This window comes from Centropristis striata, chromosome 11 (genome assembly GCF_030273125.1).
Source record: "Centropristis striata isolate RG_2023a ecotype Rhode Island chromosome 11, C.striata_1.0, whole genome shotgun sequence".
Taxonomy (NCBI): domain Eukaryota; kingdom Metazoa; phylum Chordata; class Actinopteri; order Perciformes; family Serranidae; genus Centropristis; species Centropristis striata.
In genome coordinates this window covers 10,162,489-10,183,700 of record NC_081527.1, presented here as the reverse complement: position 1 = coordinate 10,183,700, position 21,212 = coordinate 10,162,489, and the positions used below count along the sequence as shown (strand labels likewise).

Sequence of the window (21,212 nt, the reverse complement as noted above, 5' to 3'; positions counted from 1 at the left end):
TATCTCTGTTTCAATGTTTTCTCCTCTCCTAATTTCCATCACAAAATCAGCCATTTCTCCCTTCCTCTCTTTTTTCTTTCATCTCTTTATTTCCTGTCATTATGGCTCCTTTTCTCATCCACTTCTGGCTTGCAATTAATTATCCCATGGCAGCCGTCTCAGAGGATTCAGCTCTGCTCTCTGCTCTCCCCTCTCTGCATTTAGCCAGTGGCAGTATGCTACCGTAAAGTCATGAATTATCAAATCCTGTCAGCACAGACTTATCCCTCTCCTTATAATCTCATCGGCTTTGCTCCGACAGCTCCTCTCATGTCTTATATCTCTGTTTACATGTGATAACTACCAATTCTCTGTGTTTTGTTCCATCTAACACATCCGTCTTTTGATATTTTCTCCATCCTCAGTGGGTTCCCAGGACAGTCTTCTGGAGATCACTTTCCGCGCCAAGCCCCCCAGCTCTTCTTCATCTATGGGCCCTTTTTCAGCTCAGTCCCAGGTCCAGATGAGTGACACTCCCTGGGTCTCCGCCCTCCCCGGGCCCTGCTCTCCAGGCACCATTGGCACCGATGCGAGCCCTTTGGGGCTCAGCGGCAGCGCGGTTCGCCTCGAGTGCTTCCGCTTCTCCTCCCGCGGGCCGGACAGCCAGGACACAGGGGAGACTCCCAGCGACGGAGCCCCGGATGAAAGCTCGCTGCTGGGGGAGCAGGTCCTGGGGGCCCTGGAGCTGCTCCGGTTTAGGGAGTCGGGGATCGGGTCGGAGTACGAATCGAACACAGATGAGAGCGATGACCGGGACAGCTGGGGGCACGGGGAGGGAGCGGGAGCTGAAGGTGCCGCCCGGCTCATGAACGTGCTGAATGCAGAGTGTCTGCCGGACTGCCTAGGGGACGAGATGGCTGTGTAGTGGTGCTCGTAAAGCTGCACAAGGCAACATTGCACTTATGTGCCAACCCAGAGGGAAAACAGCTGAAATTCCGAATCTGAAGAACTTCATTAGCCAGAAATCATGTGTTGTGACAGTAAACTGCATTGTCGAAGAGCGTTCATGCATCACTGTTCTGTTTTGATTTGCTACTTCCTGTGCACTGAGAAAATGTCCCACTGGTATGACTAGTGGGAGGTATAATTTAAAAAACAGAGATGCAGAAAGTAGAATTTAATTGGCAAATTGGATCCTAATGTTTCAAGGGATAGCTCAGTTTTTTGAGTAGAGTTTTATGAAGTACTAGTCAGTGTATTATAGGGGTGTTGAAAATAATTGTATAGTTGATGCAACACAATCCAGATATGGATGAATCTGCATTGATGCAGTGACAGTCCATAATGGATATTCGATAATCAGACAAATAATGTGAGTAGTAGGCTAGGCCTACACTATTTATTTTGGTTTACAGAAATTTAGGTTATCAGGAATGTCCTTACAGCAGTAGGAAGTTATTAGAAGTTACAACTTGACTCCAAAAGTCAGCTATACATTTTGTAAAACACTTTAAATAATAAAAAGTGAACCCACATTTATCAGACCAGTAGTATTTATTGATGAAAAGGTAACCATGTGTTGTAATATTAAAAAAATAGAGGAATCGAATCAAATCGTGAACTAGATAATCGTAATCAAATAGTGAGACCAGTGAACAGCCCTCATGTATTACCAACAGTACATGACAGCCCACACTTTGGAGAAGCAGGCAGGAGTATACTCCTGCCTGCTTCTCCCGGTATACCAGGACAGGAGCTAAGCAATGTACCGCTGCTGACGGGGGCAGCAGCAAAACAAATTTGAGTTTACACTATATTTATAAGCTGTTATCTATGCTCTTGTTAAAGCCACCAGAATCCATTGATAAAAAATAGTAATTTGATCTCATAGAACACAGGTTGCTTTTCTTCCACTGTGTCGTCTGTTAAGTTTGTGCTATTGTGTAACTTTGATATTTTAAAGGGTAAGTTTGGATTCACCAAAGTCACATAATCACACAAACAAGCTTAAACTAGAGGCAGTGGCACACCAGCAACTCCTGTGTTCTGGTAGGAAATATTACTGTTTTTGTCAGTGGAGTCTGGTGGCTTAAATAATGGCTTCAGTTCCCCCTGCGTAAACTTAAAACAGGGCTGTTTGATTGCAAAGAAAAGCAGTGAAATATAGGTGGTGCATGTCAATAAATTAGAATATCATAGAAAAATGTATTTACGTCAGTAATTCAATTCAAAAAGTGGAAATAACACATTATATAGATCAATGACACACATAATGAAACATTTCATGTCTTCATTTATTTAATTTCTTCTAATTATAATGATCATGGCTTACATTTAATGAAGACCCTAAAATTACAAAACACCAATTTTAAATGGTATGTTTAATATGGAAATGTTGGCCTCTGAAAAGTAGGTCCATCTATTTGCACTCAATACTACTAAACTGAATGGACCTGCATTCTTAATATAGAGTAGACTTAATCTGAGTTTGATTTATGTGGCTAAAAATGCATTTTGCTGCTGCCCCTGTCCAAAACAGTGCAATGTTTAACTTCTGTACCTCATAAGTACTTCATAAAAACTCCACTTCACTAAATTCAAACTATCCCTTTAAATTTACTCCATTGCAGCTCCAAAACCAAAAAACAAGTCTACATAGAAATTTGGCACAGTGCAGCTTTATTCAAACCTTACACTGTCAGATAGTATAAACACTGTGGTGCTTCAGGCTCCGTCTCTCTGAAAAAAAATCTCTTCTGTCTGTTTGTATGTGTGTCACATGATGTGTGCGTGTCAGCTTGATGATTGTTTTACCTTACATCCGTTTGGTTCTCCAACTCGCCGGGCTTGTTACACTGTGGTTGTGTCCGTGTTTATGCAGTTGTGACACATGGATGTGGTCATTTTTTGTTGTTTTCTAATGAAGATCTGTGATGAAAAAGACGCATCTGTGTGGTTATGCTTACACATTTTTTGGAGTGTGAAAATTAAAAACCCTTCCTGTGCTTGCTATGACACGTAATCTGTAATTACACATGGGTTTAAAAATGAGCATGTATCTCTCATTTTATTCTCTTTTCAATACATTGTATATGGTTTGGTTAACTTATATGCATTGTATAAAATACATGGCATGATCTTATTCATACTATTCTACATCCTGTTTTATATTATTAAGAGAACACTTTCTGATAAGGCCATGGTGTGTCTCACAAGGGAACATCTCACTGTGTGCAGGTGCTGCTACAGCCGTGTGTCTGCTACTTAAAAATGTAGCCACACACACATGCTGTAAGTATTATTTTTTAATGCTGTGCTGCAGCAACTATAAACTGCTTGGTCACTGTTGCTCCACCCTACAGAGGAATTGCTTGGACAGTCCTAAAGTACCAATTCGGAGAAGGCGTCTGAAACTCCTGGACGCCTTCATTTTCTTCTGGCCAGCTGTCGCACCAGCTCCACCTCTCTGACTGTGAGCCAGGTCTCTGAATCACTGAATTGGGGACATGTCTTTGAGCTCTTTCCAAAATCGATTAATCTCTTCCCGGCCTTTCCTCTCTCCCTCTCCCTCTTCCTCATTCACCTTCCTTAGCCTCTTTTCCCCAAAGCTCGTCACCTCCTCTCCGCTCTCCTGCACTCACAATCTGTCTGCCGTACCCATAGTTCTCTGGCGGTCTCTGTCATTTCTCTCCAAGGTTATGTCTGTTCACATGAAGTGTACTAAAAAATTAAAGTGCACTTAAATCCATGTTTTTCCTTGTGGAATTATATGCCCTTTCTCAAATGCCGCCTGGTGTCATCATGGTACTTTCGGTGCATTCAGTGTGAGTTACTAATTGCTGCAATGCATCCACGGGTGACATAAACAGAAATATGGCTCTAACATAATGATAAGCAGGGCCAGTTCCTGGGCTGACCTTTCCCAAAATGTTTTTCTCATTAGTATTTATACTGTTTGAGAAAATGACGAGGGCATGCAGAAGGTCTTTTGTGAGGATGATGTCTCTCTCTCTCTCTCTCTCTCTCTCTCCCTCTCTCTCTCTCTCTCTCTCTATTATTGATACACCAGCTGTGGTCATTAAATAGGGTCATCTCCCATTAAGCGCACTGTGAGCGCAGACAGCAGCAGCTTTGATGTAACGCTGCAGATAAGCTGGAAAATATGAAGAATATCAGCCATTACCCACCCACATCCAGCCACGACACCCTGCAGCTCTACGAGTGCAGCTGCTGCTGACACAGATAGTGGGCGGCCTCCAGGATGCGGCCTCTACTTTCCTTTGCTTGATTATGATAAAAAATGGACCATACTGTCATTCTGCTCACCCTCCTCTTGTATTCTGTAGGTAAAATTAATTCAAATTAGAATCACCACATTGAAAATGTATGCCTCCGCTATCCAGAAGTTCCCATCCATATATGATTTAATATATGTAGTGAAGACTATGAAGGAATTTAATAAAAGGTACTAAGTGTATTTTTGGCAAACGTGGATGCTTCATACATATCCTCACCCCAGCAGCACAGAAGATCTATACAATCACCACAGTTTCAAGGTGGACAGCCAAGATTAGTGTCACCACTGAAATATGGACACAATCTCCCCTTCTGTTCGTGAGTTATGGCGTTGAATAATGTCCACAATGTCACAGTGAAGTTGACCTTTGACCTTTTGGATATACATTGTCATCCGTTTAGACATGTGTGTCACACCTTGACTAAGACCTTCAAAATCGAATCAGTTCATCCTTGAGTCCAAGTGGATGTCTATGCCAAATTAAAAAATAAATTCACTCAAGTTGTTTCTGAAATATCACGTCCACAAGAATCTGACAGACATGAGGTAACAGTGACCTTGGCTGTTGAGCTCTCACTTCCAAAATCGAATCAGTTCATCCTTGAGTCCAAGTGGATATTTTTGTGCCAAATTTGATTTCCTCAAGGCATTCCTGAAATATCTTGTTCACAAGAAGGGGACGGACATCAGGTCATAGTGAACTTAATCATTGATCTCTCACTTCCAAAATCTGGTGAGTTCATCCTTGTCCAAGTGGATGTTAATGCCAAATTAAAATAAATTTACTCAAGCCGTCCCTGAAATATCATGTCCACAAGAATCTGACAGACAAGAGGCCACAGTGTACTTGACTGATGACGTCTGACCTCTGAAATCTAATCAGGTCATCCTTAAGTCCAAGCGAATGTTTGTGCCAAATTTGATTTCCTCTAGGCATTCCTGAAATATCTTGTTCACGAGAATGAGACGGACATTAGGTCACAGTGAACTTAATCATTGATCTCTCACTTCCAAAATCGAATCAATTCATCCTTGAGTCCAAGTGGATGTCTATGCCAAATAAGAAGAAATTCACTCAAGTCCGTCCTGAAATATCATGTCCACAAGAATCTGACAGACATGAGGCCACAGTGACCTTGACTGTTGACCTCTCACTTTCAAACTTAATTAAATTCATCCTTGAGTCCAAGTCGACATTTGTGCCAAATTTGAAGAAATTCAATTAAGTCATTCTTCAGATATCACATTCATGAGACAGACAACATGAAAACATAACGCCTCCAGACACTCCATGTCACGGTTGAGGCATGAAGATATTATTCCACATAACTTGCAGTAAAACAGTTTACCCCTGATTTGGTCTTTTTAACCACACAATCAATGTGAATTCACACATAATGTGTCAGGACCGGTGACCAGAACTCAGACGCAGACCAGAGATCAGAGAGATATGGATGATTTATTTGGATTTTTCACAAAGGAAAAACAGGTCGAAGAGGGGGGCGCTGGGAATTCAGGAGTGGGTTCGGATCCAGAGCTCTCGGCTGGCTGGTGAGCTGGGCTGGGAACAGGTTGAGGCACGATGGTCTGAGGCGAGGCAGAGAAAACAAGGTTAGGAACAGGCACAAAAAACAGAGTTACTACTAAGTTGCTGGTGAGTCTCATACAAACTGATTCGACGATCCGGCGGGGACTGGAAGGCTGGTCTGGTCTTTTATAGGAGTGTTGATTGTGGAATGAGAAACCGGAGTGCAGGACTGATGAGATGCGTTGCAGGTGTGTAGGCTGGAGCTGCCGAGACCACGCCCCCCAGCAGTAATGCATGCCACAGACAAGTCACAACCGGGGGTTGTGACATAATGTCAACCAGTCAATCCACTACTTCAGTTCAGACTGAAATATCTCAACCAGTATTGGATGAATTGGCTTGAATTTGACAAAAAAATATCAAAATATAAAGAATGAATTGGCACAACATTTGTAACGGACATTCATTTATTTGGTTGGTGATGTAGACTGTAATCTCTGTACGACAGAATGTACCTAATACGGTAATTTGTGTTTACGTTAAACTAATTGTCTCAGGGAATTAGCTCCATTATTAACACATATGTAGTTAGCTTAGCTGAGCATAAAGACATGAAACATGGAAGCTAGCTCTGCCTGAAGGTAACAAAATTAGCATAATACCAATACCACTTTTACAATATAGCTTCATCCAGCAGCAGGTTAGCTTAGCTTAGCTTAGCTTAGCACGTTAACTGAAAACATAAGCTGTTTTACAATATCTAATATAGTTCCATTATGATCAAGTGTTTTTTTTTAATATTTTTTGATGAATTATTAGAGTCAGGGATTAGTTAGAAGTCAGAAGTCAGGCAGATGTACTGGAAACACTTTGCAGTTGTGGTTTCAAGATGAGAAAATCTTTTACTCCTCTTGTTTTTCTTTTTTTCTGTTTCTGTTAGCGTTACCTTTCCATTGCCCTCTGTTTTCACACATAACATCCTGGAGGAATATTTTCACTTGTGTTCCTGCAGCAGCTGCAGATTTAAAAGGACTGTGAGTAAAAATAAAACCTTTTTCAGGGTTGAATTATGTCAAATTCATGCCAGTTTGGGGTAAATATGGAAAACGTTAACATGACCTTGAAGCAAACTCTTTGTATGCAAGTTAGGAGACATCTGGGCATAATTTGCACTGTGCTTTTCCACACTACCACACATTTCGATTCACATATTGATTTATGATAATCAGAATAAGCCTCTGCCTCCTTTCCTCTCTGCTGTAGCTGCTGTGTCCGTTTTACTTTTAATCCCAGCTGTGACTCATCTTGTTTGTATGCAGCGATATATTTTCTTCTAAAACATCGTGTCTCCTTCACTAATTAGCAGGTTCTCCTCTGCAGGAAAATGAGCTCCAGTCTGTTTTGGTCAGTAGCTCTGCGTGGAAGCTGCCAGATACAGCTGCCTCTGTGGGCCATAATTGAAACCATTTGTGGATCAGGTGGAATTCTGGGATTTTGGCCTCACCTCAAAATCCCAGAGCGTGTTATTTTCTCTGTTTCTTTCCTCCAGCCAGAAAGAGTGTTACATCAGCCTTAGTTTCCTCTCTCTCTGTCTCTCTCTCTCTCTCTCTCTCTGTCTGTCTCTCTTTTCCATTCCCAGAAAGTCCTTCTTGAGGAAGAAGAGGTCAAAGACTTGCAGTGCCGAATGAATCAACTCACAGTAGATGTGGAATATTCCCAAAGACAGATGGTTTCATAATAACAAGAGAAGAACTTGCAAAAGTAAGTCCATATTTTTCTCATATGTGGCTGTTAAGCCCGGCATCCACGTTGACTTTGGAGGAAGTTTGTGTGAGTTCAGCTCAGTATAGAAGGTGACATCATACAGGAAAATACATTGTACTGGTTTAAAATAGGCTTAAGGACAAGAAAAGGTATATCTGTCAACACATAAGTAAAGAAAGGTGCAATATTTCAGCTTTATTCACGTCGTTCATAATATTAGAATATGTACCGGGTAAATGTACCAGAAAAAACATCTCAGCGATCATCATGTCAGCTCTCCAGAAATGTAAACTCTATGGAAAAATGCATTGCAGACATGTTTTTTTCACTTATAATGCACTGTACTACAGTAAAACTACATTCTATACACATCACACTAACACAGAACAACATTGTCCCCCTCCAAATCTTTAGAGTACCCGACACGTGACTGTAAGTGCAGTGTGTGAACAGTGGTCTGGGTTGTAGTTGAGTGAGTTGGAGGTTTAAGTCAGTGAGACCTTCACGGGGCTTCTACAAGGTAAATAAAATGCAGGTACTGTGGCTTACAAGGAGGGCTGTGTGTGCATTTACCACTGTGGGGTTTAGAGACGCTCGACTCTGGAGGACTATTTGTAACATCCTGCTATCCTGAAGTGTAGTTACTATATTAAGTATATTTTTAATGTTTTATCTTGTATCCCATATATTTGTTTCTTGTTGATTCTAATAATGTCATTCTTATCATTCAGATTTTGGGTTGTTTTGCTTTGTTAACATGTCTACTTTTAGACTAATGGAAAGAAAACATCCAAAATACACATTAAGGTGTTTATTTTACGAAAGTCTGTCTGTTTATGGATGTAGATTTCTCGTAAATTTACCAAAAGTTAGCATTAGATCATGCCTATCTGAATATTTACACATTAAATTTCTTAACTAACAATAAAAGTAATTGAAAAAAAATATTGTCTTAATGTCACAATACATGTCTTTACATCTTTACAATATTTTATTCATAAAAACATGTCGAACATTTCTATTTTTCAATTTTTTTTCCGTCTACAGTATTTTCAGATTTATGTCGTGACATATAGATATAACCAAAAAAGACCTCTTCAAAAACCTTTGACTGTAATGTAATGACAAAATGAAACAATAATGTTCAACCTGGCTTCATCAAATGTACATATTTCTGTTCTATAAGTGTATGCACAGCAGATATTCAATAAGATATTGCCTCATTTGGTTATTTAAACATAACATTTCTGAAAAGTTTTAATGCAAAAAATTATTGTCTTAATATAAGGAATCAATGAGAGAAGTTCCATGGTGATATTTTTTGTTTAACTTTTTTAATTTTCACCTGTAGCAACTCCTTCAGGACAGAAATGTTTTGTGTATGTGGCAAATACACTGTAAAACCTGTAATCCTTCATATCATCCAATATGTTAAATATGCAGGTGCATCTCAATAAACTATAATATGATGGAAAAGTCCATTTCCAGTAGTTCAAGTCAAATAGCTCCAACCAAGTATTGAGTCATATAGATGGACATGCTTTTCAGAGGCCAACATTTCATATCAAACATACTTTTTAAAATTGGTCTTCTGTAATATTAACATTTAGAAACACTGCATTTTAGGTCTTCATTAAATATAAGCCATAATCATTATAATTGGAAGAAATTAAATACATTAAGACATTAAATGTTTCATTATGTATGTAAAGGATATATAATGTGTTATTTCCACTTTTTGAATTGAATTATTGACATAAATAAACTTTTCTATGATATTCTATTTTATTGAGATACTCCTACAAAGCATAGGGTTTTCTATGGAGAATTTGTTATCATGAGGCATAAAAACCTAAAAAAAATAATAATAATTTGATTATCTCCATGTTTGTGGCTTGAATTATAATCTCTTCCACTGATCTTTCAGGTGTGCAGCTCGTCGAGAAGAGATGAAGGTCATGAAGGTTCAACACATTTTACACCATGTTGTCTTTATCCTGCTGGCTGACACTGCACGATGTCAAGTCAACCCAGGTACGGTACATATTTGTCTTTTACATTCATGTCGTTATCTTGTTACAGGACACTTTGTTGCAGGGGTCGCACCTAAATGTTTTAACCCTCCTGTTATGTTCGTTTCTCAGGAACATCAATCATGATCTTGGGTCAATTTGACCAGCACACATGTTTAATTATCCAAAAGTGTCAGAAAATGAAAAATCCCAATAAACATTGTTTATATTTTATTAATAACTCCACTATTTATATCAATATTTAGTGCAATGGTGTTCTTTACCTCTCACAGATCATGGTTCAATGAGGGTAATTCACTCGTTTATTATTAAAAAAATGCATGTTAAAACTTTTTTTCTGTACATTGGAAAGACCTACATATAAAATACAATAGTTTTACATGACGTGGATTTAAAAAGAAAAAAAAGTATTTTACATTTTTATGAAAACATACTTTTAACTATATTTTTTGTTTGTTTTTTTACTTCGAAATGGGCCAATTTGACCCGCAACATAAAAAGAGGGTTAAAGTTAAATGCACATGCCAGTCAGACAATCCGTCAGTAATATAACAAGTTAGTGTACGTTAAGTTTTTAGTGTGTGATTGGAGTGTGAGCCAGTCAGTGTGGATATGTCATATATACTGTCAGCTCAAAATAACTCCTCATACTCCTGAGGGACGAGCATGTTGACAGGATGGAGAAGGAGAGCAATTTTAGGTGGGTGGGCTTAGAAATGCAAGAATGTCATCTGTGTGTGTGTGTGTGTGTGTGTGTGTGTGTGTATGAGAGTGTGTGTATGCGGTTTACCTAATGGTCAGACAGCAAACATCATCAGAACAGGCAGACCTTTCACAAGCAGGGGGCATTCGTGGAAAATTAGAAAATTTGTAGGCGTAGTTGTAGGTAACACACACACCTATACACACTTTTTTTCTCACATGCACTCAGTCCCCCCTTTCCCAACTTTTTTTGCACAGTAAAAGACTTATTTGTTCTTCTGCTCACTCAAAGTACATGTCAGGCGTCCGGTGTGGTGGAGGTGAATAAAACACAGACGTGAGTTAATTAGCAGGTAGAGATGGTCAGAATAAACAGTGACACTCTGGGAGCAGATCTAGCCTACAGTATGGTCGCTAAATCACATTAACGCTATAATGTAGCATCTGTTGCTTCCAAAATAAAATTGATTGCATAAGAGTTAATGCCCAGCAGATGCAAAGGGGTTTAAAATACCAAAAATGTCTGTCACGTGGCTGTGGTAAAGATTATGAAAAAGGATGAGGAGGCAGCTCACAGGCCACTCCCGCCTCATTCTGCTTAGACTGGCACCTACACAGTGATGCCTCTGTTTGGCTTTAGAGGCCTTGCAGGGCTGCAGGAAGGGGACCAGGGGGGAAGGGACGAGACCTGACCGCTCTGCACTCCACTCCTCAGAAAGTGTGAATACACAGGAAGGATATATGGCACGTTAAAGACACACAAAGTTATTGTCAGCAGGGTGTTTATCAGTGATGCTTCATCTGTTTGCAGAAATGTGTCGATATCCTCTCGGGATGACCGGAGGGCAGATTCAGGACGAGGACATCTCTGCTTCCAGTCAGTGGTCTGAGTCCACTGCTGCAAGATTTGGCAGGCATGTGTGATGATTCATTTCTTTATCTTCAGTTCATGTCATTTGCTTTGGGCAACATACAGGTGCATCTCAATACATTAGAATATGATGAAAAAGTCAATTTTCAGTAGTTCAATTCAAATAGCCCCAACCAAGTATTGAGTCATATAGATGGATGTACTATTCAGAAGCCAACCTTTTTTAAAAAAAACAATAGTACCCTTATATATACGTTAAAAATTGTTTGTTTGTTTTTTTATCCCAATTTTTTTGCAGTAGACTTGGAATTGCAAACACATAAAATATTCAAAACAATAGTCGTGTTTCCATTCACCCTATTTTTATGCCTGTTTTGAAGTATAACAATTAACTAAGCACACTTATTTAAAACTTTATCAATATGTGCTAAATGTTAATAAGTTGCAAATGATTGATCAGCTGATTTTGCTTTCAACATCTTTTCGGATAATAGATTAATTTGTCTTCTGAGAGCATTAAACATGATCAATATTGCTCTATCGAAGATTTCCGTTTCTCACATCCGGCTTAGAGGGCCAAGAGATCTTGTTTTGTTTCAACTTCTTCTACTCTGCAAACAGCCAATATAGCAACAACTTCAGCATTGTTTATTTGCTCCAAATGGGACTTTTTCCTTTTAAGTGACATTTCAAAAGATTACCTAAAATTCCCCAACTGAATGGAAACACAAAAGTCACCTCAAGGTCCACCTTTTATATATGTCATATACCACTAATATACTATACTGTGTACATCTCTGCATATATTTAAATATATCTAATCATTGATGTTCGTACTACTACTATATATACAACCTATTTAACCTATTTAACATGATAAAAATATATTTTCTCCAATGTGCAATATTTGTAAAAGGCAAAGTACTTTCAGGAAAACAAACAAACACAAAAAATATATATTAATAATAAATGTCAAATAGCAGAAATGTATGTATAGAATGTGATTACAATGTATGTATATGTCCTATTTTTTATACTAGTGCAGTGCAGGAAGTATGTATTCGCACACCATCCAGCACATACACATTGAACATTGATATTAGCTGGAAACTATTTATCAAAAATCTTCAAAATCCAGTCTGACTAACGGTCAGCGAGATATGCCCTAGAGACACACACACACACACACACACACAGACGCTTCTTGCTTTATAGATAAGATTCTTATCTATGTGTCTATGTATCTTGAGCTGCTGTGACAACTAATATAAATGTCCCCACTGCGGGATAAATAAAGTCTTATCTTATCTTATCTTATCTTATCTTATCTTATCTTATCTTATCTTATCTTATCTTATCTTACCAAGTAGTTTTTTCCAGAGCTTTTGATCAAATCACTTGAGCTTCATCAGAAGATGGATTTTGAACAGCCGCTAAATGGACTTTGAGCTGAAAATGTTTGCTCTGTTTCCAAGGTGACGAGTGAAGTCTGAGGCTCAGGTTTTATGTCCCATGTCGGGCAACATTTCTTTGCCCTTTTTATTCCTCTCCTCCTGTTATTTTCATGCTCCTGAACTCTCTGCCCTTCCCTCCTTTCACTGCCTCCTCTCTTCTCTCCCCCTCCTCTCCAGACTTGACTTAGACAACGGAGACGGTGACGGGGCCTGGTGTCCTGACATCATGTCAGAGCCGGACGGCCTCAAAGAGTATCTCCAGGTGGACCTGCGCTCGCTGCACTTCATCACACTGGTGGGCACGCAAGGTCGCCACGCCGACGGCATGGGTAATGAGTTCGCCCAGAGATACAGGATCAAGTACAGCCGCGACGGCAGCAACTGGGTGGGATGGCATGACAGGAAGGGAAGGCAGGTGAGCAACAGTCTACATATTACTGCCTGTTACTGCTTCTCCAGACGCACATGTTTAATTCAGTTTAGCTCCACACACAGTCAGCATGTCTTCATTACAGGTGGAGCAGCTGACAGCAGGGCCGCAGAGACCCGCCTGACTTTCTGTATCACAGTAGCGAATAGGACGGATTTCACACCGGTAGCTACTTTAAGTCTGTGAATTTAAATGAGATAACCCTGGAAGAAGGATTATACATTCTAGTAGTTTAACTTATCATAATGGCATTTAGGAGTGAAGTGAACTTCAGTGCAATTTTTTTTTTTTAAACTTGTACTTTAAAGGTATAATATGTAATTTTTTCCCCTACTATGTCATATACATTATTAGACTCTTTTTCTCTAATTTCTTGTTCATTTTAATGCCTGGTACAACTAAAGCTACATTTGTTTAGACAAATATAATGATAAGAACAAAAATAGCTCATAAGAGTTTAATTTAAAAGCTGATATCTAGACTTTTTCCATGGTTTTCTTGATAATAACCAAAATCATTATCAAGAAAACCATGAAAATGTCAATTTGTCCAAACAAATGTACCTTTAGTTGTATCAGGCATTAAAATGAACAATAAATTGAAGAAAACAAGGGTGGTCTGATCATTTTTCCATGACTGTAGATATAGAAGACAGAATAAGAAAACTATGTCCTACGTAGTTGTTATGCAAAGATGAATTATGCTTCTTCGTTACTGTCATTTCAGGTTTAACTTTGGCTATTACTCTCCTTTCCCCTGTAACTTTCTGATAACTAGGATTTGAAACTAACATTTTCATAGACATAAGCAAGACATAAGCCCCTTTCATAGTGCCGGACATTTACGGCTCTGTAACATCTCGCCTCCACTATGAACACGCCAGAATCAGGATGTCGGGATCAAGTGATCCCACCAATTTTCCGCCTCCATAGGTAGTCACAGAGGCGGAAAATTGGTGGGACTGTTGGAAGCAGGGCCACTACCTCTACAATGGGCCATCCCGGCAAGGTGGAGCATTTGACGTTGCTGGTGACGTCTAACTCACACCTCCCACTTTGTCTGACAGTCATCGAATCACTGTTCATGGCATGCTAACTGTGCACAGCGTTCGCCGCTTATTGTAAACAAAATGGTGCGCTAACTGTACATGTGGTGTCCGCCGCTGATCGTAAACAAACCAGCATCGCTAACTGTGCACAGGGTGTCCGGTGCTTGTTGTAAACAAACGGAGGTCGCTTAGTGAACACATCCTGCTGCAGCACATACATACTGTACTGCTACAGAGCTAACTGTGTAGCCTATTAGCGATTTGCTACTGCGCAGCACTACAGCTGCTCACGCCGCCGGTTGCTGTGAAATGGTTGCGATCCTGTGGGAACTGTAGGAGAGTAGTCCGTTGGTGGAATAGCGATTCGTACAACTGTATACGCAACAACCAGACATGTTGATGCTGGGAACAGTTAATTGTAAATGTAAATGCTGGAGAACAACAACACTTCCATTGCCAAAATGTGCGCACAGATATTTTATGAAGTTGGCTGAAAAATGTCTATTAGCCTGAACTCAACCAGCTATAACAGTTAATTTGCAAATACAGATAAAAGTGTCTTTGTATGAATAAACCAACATCAGTTTGATTAATATTCCTTTGAGTGCACAATAGAAAAAAACATTATTTATGAAAATTGCATCCGTTTTTTAGATATCTTTTCAAAACACCTCAACAGCAGTTTGAAGGATATTCCCTGGCTTTCACAAACACACAAAAACATGATTAGACAGAAAATAAATTAAACAGAGATATCTGTTTTTTTAAATGAACTCTTGTAAAGCAAAACAAATGAATGAATCAGTAGCACGCACAGGGGCAATTTGTCTAAAACGTGATTAAAGTACATTTTTCTAATGAATTTTCTTACTAGTAAAGGACAAGAAGGGATTCTTTATAGATTTGTCAATATTTCCCACCATGTGATGTGACACGTTTCACTCTGTCAGTCTCACTCGTGTCGTGTGTCCTCTCTCTGCCAGGTCATTGAGGGGAACAGGAATGCGTACGATGTGGTGCTGAAGGATCTGGAGCCTCCCATCATCGCTCGTTTTGTTCGCTTCATGCCTGTGACGGATCACTCCATGATCGTGTGTATGAGAGTGGAGCTCTACGGCTGTGAATGGCTGGGTCAGTCCAACAACATTTTTACCAAAGTCTTTCATCATTTATGAGACTTACCAGTTTTATTTATGAGCTGTAAGACCTGTAGGCCTGCAGTGAGTAAATCGGTTATTATCTGCTTAATGACCTTTGACCAGTTTGTTTTGTTTTGTTTTTTATTTAGATCCCCATTAGCTTTTGCAAAGCAGCAGCTATTCTTCCTGGGGTCTATCATATTTCAATGTGACAAATACAATGTAGAAATACCCAGAATATTAACAGACATGACATACATTATATGAAGACATAACATGAAACAAAAAGAACACACAGACAATACTTAATTACATTTCACATAAAACATGATTGACATCACAAAACAAATACAAAACAAAACAACACAAAAAGACAGCGGCATCTATTAAAGTTGATATTCAGATAATGACTTTTAAGTTGTTTTATAAAACTATATAGATTTAATTGAGTAATATGATAAGGGAGTGAGTTCCACTGTTGCGTTGCTCTATATATAACTGTACGTTGAACCATAGTCTTGGTGGAATGTAACTAAGTACATTTACTCAAGTACTGTACTTAAGTACAATTTTGAGATACTTGTACTTCACTTAAGTATTTCAATTTTATGTTACTTTTACTTCTACTCCACTACATTTAGAGGCAAATGTTGTACTTCTTACTCCACTACATTTAGCCTAAATTGCTTTTAGGGTGAAGATTTCACATGAAAAACATGATCAATTAAAAATGATTATGCATTTTTATAAATTAAACCATATATAAGTAGTTCAAATGAGCTGTACCTTGAAAACATTCAAATGCCACTTTGATAATAATGAATTAATAATATTAAATCAATAATTTATTTGGAAAATATACTGTATAACATTCAAGTGGGGCCGTTCTGCATTACGAGTACTTTTACTTTTGATATTTTCAGTACATTTTTATTTTAACAATTTTGTACTTTTACTGAAGTGAGTTTTGAATTACCCACCAGCTTGAGTTACTTTTCAGGTTGAAAACATTAAAAACAAAGTAGTTTAAAGTGATTAGTGATCCCTACTTTGACAACATTAAAATGCTGCTTATATAAATGCATCAATAATAATAATCCAGCTTCAGTTACTTTTCAGGTCAAGATTTAACATGAAACATGATCAGTTTAAAGTGATTAGACTTTTTTTTTTTTTAAATCAATGTAAGTTGTTAAAATGAGTCCGACCTTTATAAAATATACATCAATACAAATAATCAAATAATATATTTGGAATATATAAAACAATCTGAGTCCATTCTGCATAACAAGTACACTGCAAAAAAGCCAACTTGTATTTTTTGGCCTAAAATAGTGATTTAAGTTGGTAAAACTTGGAATTATAATGATTGACATTTAGGGCAACAATGTATGTTAGCACAACAAAGGAAGACAGGTGTCTGCTCAAAAACAAGTTTGTGAGTTTTTACTTATATCTTTAAGTTGGGGTTCACAACAAGGGATAAATCTTATTTCTTTCGAAATTCGGTCATTAGCGAAAGCTAGCGGCTAACTGATGCTAGCGGCTAACTGATGCTAGTGGCTAACTGATGCTAGCGGCGCTGCTTGTTAGCGTATTAATGCTAACTCAAAATTGTGGTCGCAACATTAGCTGACATTTCATAGCGGCGTTACAGTCGTGCCAATTCAGCACACTGTTGAGTTGAGCAGACTCAAAAACAAAACTTAAAATATTAAGTTTAATTGTCCAACTTAAAATTTTATCGAAGTTTGTTGCCTTGAAATGTTGAGTTCACCCAACTTTTATTTTTTTGCAGTGTACTTTTACCTTTGATACTTTAAGTACATTTTGATGTTGCTACTTTTGCACTTTTACTTCAGTAAGTTATGAATGCAGGACTTTTACTTTTAGTGAAGTAATTTAACAGTGTGGTATTAGTACTTTTACTTAAGAAATGGATCTGAATACTTCTTCCACCACTGCCTTTGACCCGCCCCTGCAGATGGCCTGATGTCTTACAGCATCCCAGATGGGCATCAGATGATCTACCGAGGCCTGGATGTCTACTTTAATGACTCTGTGTATGATGGAGCATCATCTGAAAGGTCTGGATTTTACTGCCACATTTTTATTATTTTGCCTCCCCTGTGTGAGTGCAGTGATTTTATCCCAAAATGCTTTAAAATATGATTTATTTTCTGCTAAAATAGCAGGCTTGAATTTAAAAAATCTTTGCACTCCTCCATGAATCAGAGTGTAAACGCTTGTATTCATGTCTGCGCTTCACCAGACTGACGAAGGGCCTGGGCCAGCTGACAGATGGCACCTGGGGTCTGGATGATTTCCTCCACAGCCACATATACGGCATGTGGCCCGGGTACGACTATGTGGGCTGGAACAACAAGAGCCTCCCCAAAGGTTACGTGGAGATGATCTTTGAGTTCGACCACGTCCGTAACTTCACTTCCATGAAGGTGAGGAGGAGTCGGTGCAGGGGAGAACTTATGGAAGCCCAGAAAATAAAAAATGAAATGAAAACATGGCCTTATGATTGTCTCATAATTCTAAGAATAATGAGAAATGCTCTCACAATTAATGACTTTGTATGGCAAAATAATTATTTTGTATTTTCAAATATTTAGAAACTTAAACCAATATATACTAAGCCATTATTTTGAGAAAGTTTCCCAGCATTTTGAGATACTAAGTTATTATTTTGAGATACTATGTCCTTATTTTGGGAAAGTTTCTCATTATTTTGAGAAAGTTTCTCATAATTTTGAGATACTAAGTTATTATTTTGAGATACTATGTCCTTATTTTGGGAAAGTTTCTCATTATTTTGAGATACTAAGTTATTATTTTGAGATATTATGTGTTATTTTGAAAAAGTTTCTCATTATTTTGAGAAAGTTTCTCATTATTTTGAAATTTTTTTCATTATTTTCAGACACTTACTCATTATTTATAATAGATTTTTATTTATAAATAAATCTTGTCACTGAGAAACTTCAAGTGTTGGAAACAGGGATCTTGTAGTTGGTCCTCAATAGAAAAATTATAGGGACCAATGTGATTTTGTGATTTGTGCCCTTTAGAAAAAAACATTTTGAGTCTAACAATGGTAATGGGATGGTACAGAGGTCAATCCTCCAGGAATGGGACAGTCATCCACTTATACTAAGTCATTACTTTGAAAAAGTTCTGATTTTGTGATACTAAGTCATTATTTCAAGAAAGTTTCTCATTATAATGACTTACAGGATCTGTTTTTTTATCACATTGGCAGAAAAGGGCTTCCATAATATTTAAAAACTTCTCTGAAACGCTTAATAGTGAAAAAGTGGAATATCTCTGAAGTTGCTGAGCCAACACTTCGCTGAACTGTGCCGTGCCTGGCAAGCACCCATCTTCTATAGCTGCTGTATTGAGACATAAAATTTATAAAAATTGATGCAAAATAGCCTCTCTGTGTGAAAATGACATTCTCCGTATAATGAGTCGATCAGTCATGAGTACGTGCTGTGGCCAGAGATCAGAGATAATGTTTTTTTAGCTGCAGGATTAGTCATCACTCCACCGGCTCCTGCGTCATCGGTTCGGCCTGTTCGGAGCATCTTTTTCACCTGTTTAGTCATCATGATCAAAGATAGAGAATAAATGCATATTCCCACAGTTTTTAACACTTACAGGTACATCTAAAAAACTTAGAATATCATGAAAAAGTTCAATATTTTTTGTCAATCATTTTAGAAAGTGAAACTCATACATTATATAGATTCATTACACAGAGAGTTAAAATATTTCAAGCCTGTTTTTCTTGTAATTTTGATGATTCTGGCTTAGAGATAATGAAAACACAAAACTCAGTGTCTCAGAAAATTAGAATATTGTGAAGAAGTTCAATATGATGGTCCTGGGTCAGTGGTGGTTTGGGTCCATGTCCTCTGCTGCTGTTGGTCCACTGCGTTTTCTGAAGTCCACAGTCAACACAGCAGCCATCTAGCAGGACATTTTAGAGTCTTCATGCTTCCACAAGCTCTTTGGAGATGCTGGTTTCATTTTCCAGCAGGACTTGGCACCTGCCCACACTGGCAAAGGTACCAAAAGCTGGTTCAGTGACCATGGTGTTACTGGACTGGACTGGCCAGCAAACTGGGCTGACCTCAACCCCATAGGAGTCTATGGGCTGTTGTCAAGAGGAAGGTGAGAGACACCAGATGACCTGAAGGCTGCTATAAAAGCAACATGGTGTCCTAGGCTGATCTCCTCCATGCCACCAAGTATTAATGCAGTAATTCATGCAAAAGGAGCCCAACCAAGTATTGATGGATAGAAATGAAGATACTTCTCAGAAGCCTGACATTTGTGTTTAAAATATCTTTTTTTTTAATTGATCTAATGTAATATTCTAATTTTCTGAGACACTGAGTTTTGTGTTTTTATTACCTGTAAGCCATAATCATCAAAATTACAAGAAATACAGGCTTGAAATATTTCACTTTATGCGTAGTGAATCTATATAATATACGAGTTTCACTTTCTGAAATAACTGACAAAAAATATTGAACTTTTTCACGATATTCTAATTTTTTGAGATGTACCTGTATACTACAGGCTGCTGACATCATCGCCCACCTGCTCTAAGTGGACTGCCATGGGACTGTAGTCTATTTCAGCTCATAAAGCTGTCACATAAAAACAATAAAACCCCAAAACCTACCACTTACTGAAATATTTCACTCTATGTGTAATGAATCTTTATAATATACAATTTCTTCAATAATTCTGAAACTTTTTCACGATATTCTAATTTTTGAGATGTACCTGTATAATATCCCTCCTCCACCTCCACAGGTTCACTGTAACAACATGTTCAGCCGAGGGGTGAGGATGTTCAGGCAGGCCACCTGTTACTTCCGGTCAGGACCAGACTGGGAGGCTGACCCTGTGACGTTCAGGCCCGCCGTTGACCACGCCAGCCAGAACGCCCGCTTCATCAGCGTCTCCCTCGGCGACCGCACGGCGAGCTCCATCAAATGCCGTTTCCACTTCAGTGATGTTTGGATGTTAATCAGCGAGGTGGCCTTCCAGTCAGGTAAGACGGGATCAGAAGTCTTTCCAGTCAACGCTTGATAGAAACTTTTATTAGAATTTTGCAATCAGACTGTTCAACAGCATCACAGCACTGTTTTGTTCCACCAGGTCACTTTGCTGGTTTATTTGCACCATCTCTGTTTATATCCAACCACATTAGGCCTATATTAGGCTTTCTGTATTTGTTCTATATTATACATGTCATGTACCACTTATGTATTTATTCATATTTATTCTTCGATGTTCATACCACTGCAAGCAACAACTTATTTAACCTATTCAATATGCTAAAACACATTTTCTCCAATGTGCAATATCTGTAGAAATGCAAAGTACTTTCAGGAAAACAAACAAATACAAAAAAATATATATTAATAATAAATGCCAAATAGCAGAAATGTATGAATAGAATGTGTATAGAATGTATATATATATATATATATATATATATATATATATATATATATATGTCGTATTTTTTATATTCTTTATTCTGTCTTCTATATCTACAGTCATGGAAAAATGATCAGACCACCCTTGTTTTCTTCAATTTATTGTTCATTTTAATGCCTGATACAACTAAAGGTACATTTGTTTGGACAAATTGACATTTTCATGGTTTTCTTGATAATGATTTTGGTTATTATCAAGAAAACCATGGAAAATGTCTAGATATCAGCTCTTAAATTAAACTCTTATGAGCTATTTTTGTTGTTATCATTATATTTGTCCAAACAAATTTAGCTTTAGTTGTACCAGGCATTAAAATTAACAAGAAATTGAAGAAAAAGAGTGGTCTAATGATTTTTTTTTTATGACTGTATGTGTCTGTATCTTGAGCTGCTGTGACAACTAAATTTCCCCACTGCAGGAATAAATAAAGTGATA

General features: G+C 38.2%; 2 protein-coding genes across 2 annotated transcripts in view; both read left to right on the top strand.

The window, feature by feature from the left end:
* LOC131980932 (carboxyl-terminal PDZ ligand of neuronal nitric oxide synthase protein-like) overlaps positions 1 to 1,684 on the top strand; it is a 30,700-nt gene extending 29,016 nt beyond the window's left edge. The window contains exon 10 of the mRNA XM_059345232.1: positions 405 to 1,684. Within this exon, the coding sequence (XP_059201215.1) occupies positions 405 to 904 (500 nt within the window). The 3' untranslated portion in view covers positions 905 to 1,684. The remainder of the gene's footprint in view (positions 1 to 404) is intronic.
* Positions 1,685 to 2,548: 864 nt separating this feature from the next.
* The window catches only part of LOC131980229 (discoidin domain-containing receptor 2-like), a 31,790-nt gene continuing 13,126 nt past the window's right edge, over positions 2,549 to 21,212 (top strand). The window contains exons 1-8 of the mRNA XM_059344441.1: positions 2,549 to 2,814; positions 9,555 to 9,602; positions 11,115 to 11,223; positions 12,806 to 13,043; positions 15,090 to 15,237; positions 17,230 to 17,332; positions 17,518 to 17,701; positions 20,085 to 20,325. Coding sequence (XP_059200424.1) covers positions 2,781 to 2,814; positions 9,555 to 9,602; positions 11,115 to 11,223; positions 12,806 to 13,043; positions 15,090 to 15,237; positions 17,230 to 17,332; positions 17,518 to 17,701; positions 20,085 to 20,325 — 1,105 coding nt within the window. The 5' untranslated portion in view covers positions 2,549 to 2,780. The remainder of the gene's footprint in view (positions 2,815 to 9,554; positions 9,603 to 11,114; positions 11,224 to 12,805; positions 13,044 to 15,089; positions 15,238 to 17,229; positions 17,333 to 17,517; positions 17,702 to 20,084; positions 20,326 to 21,212) is intronic.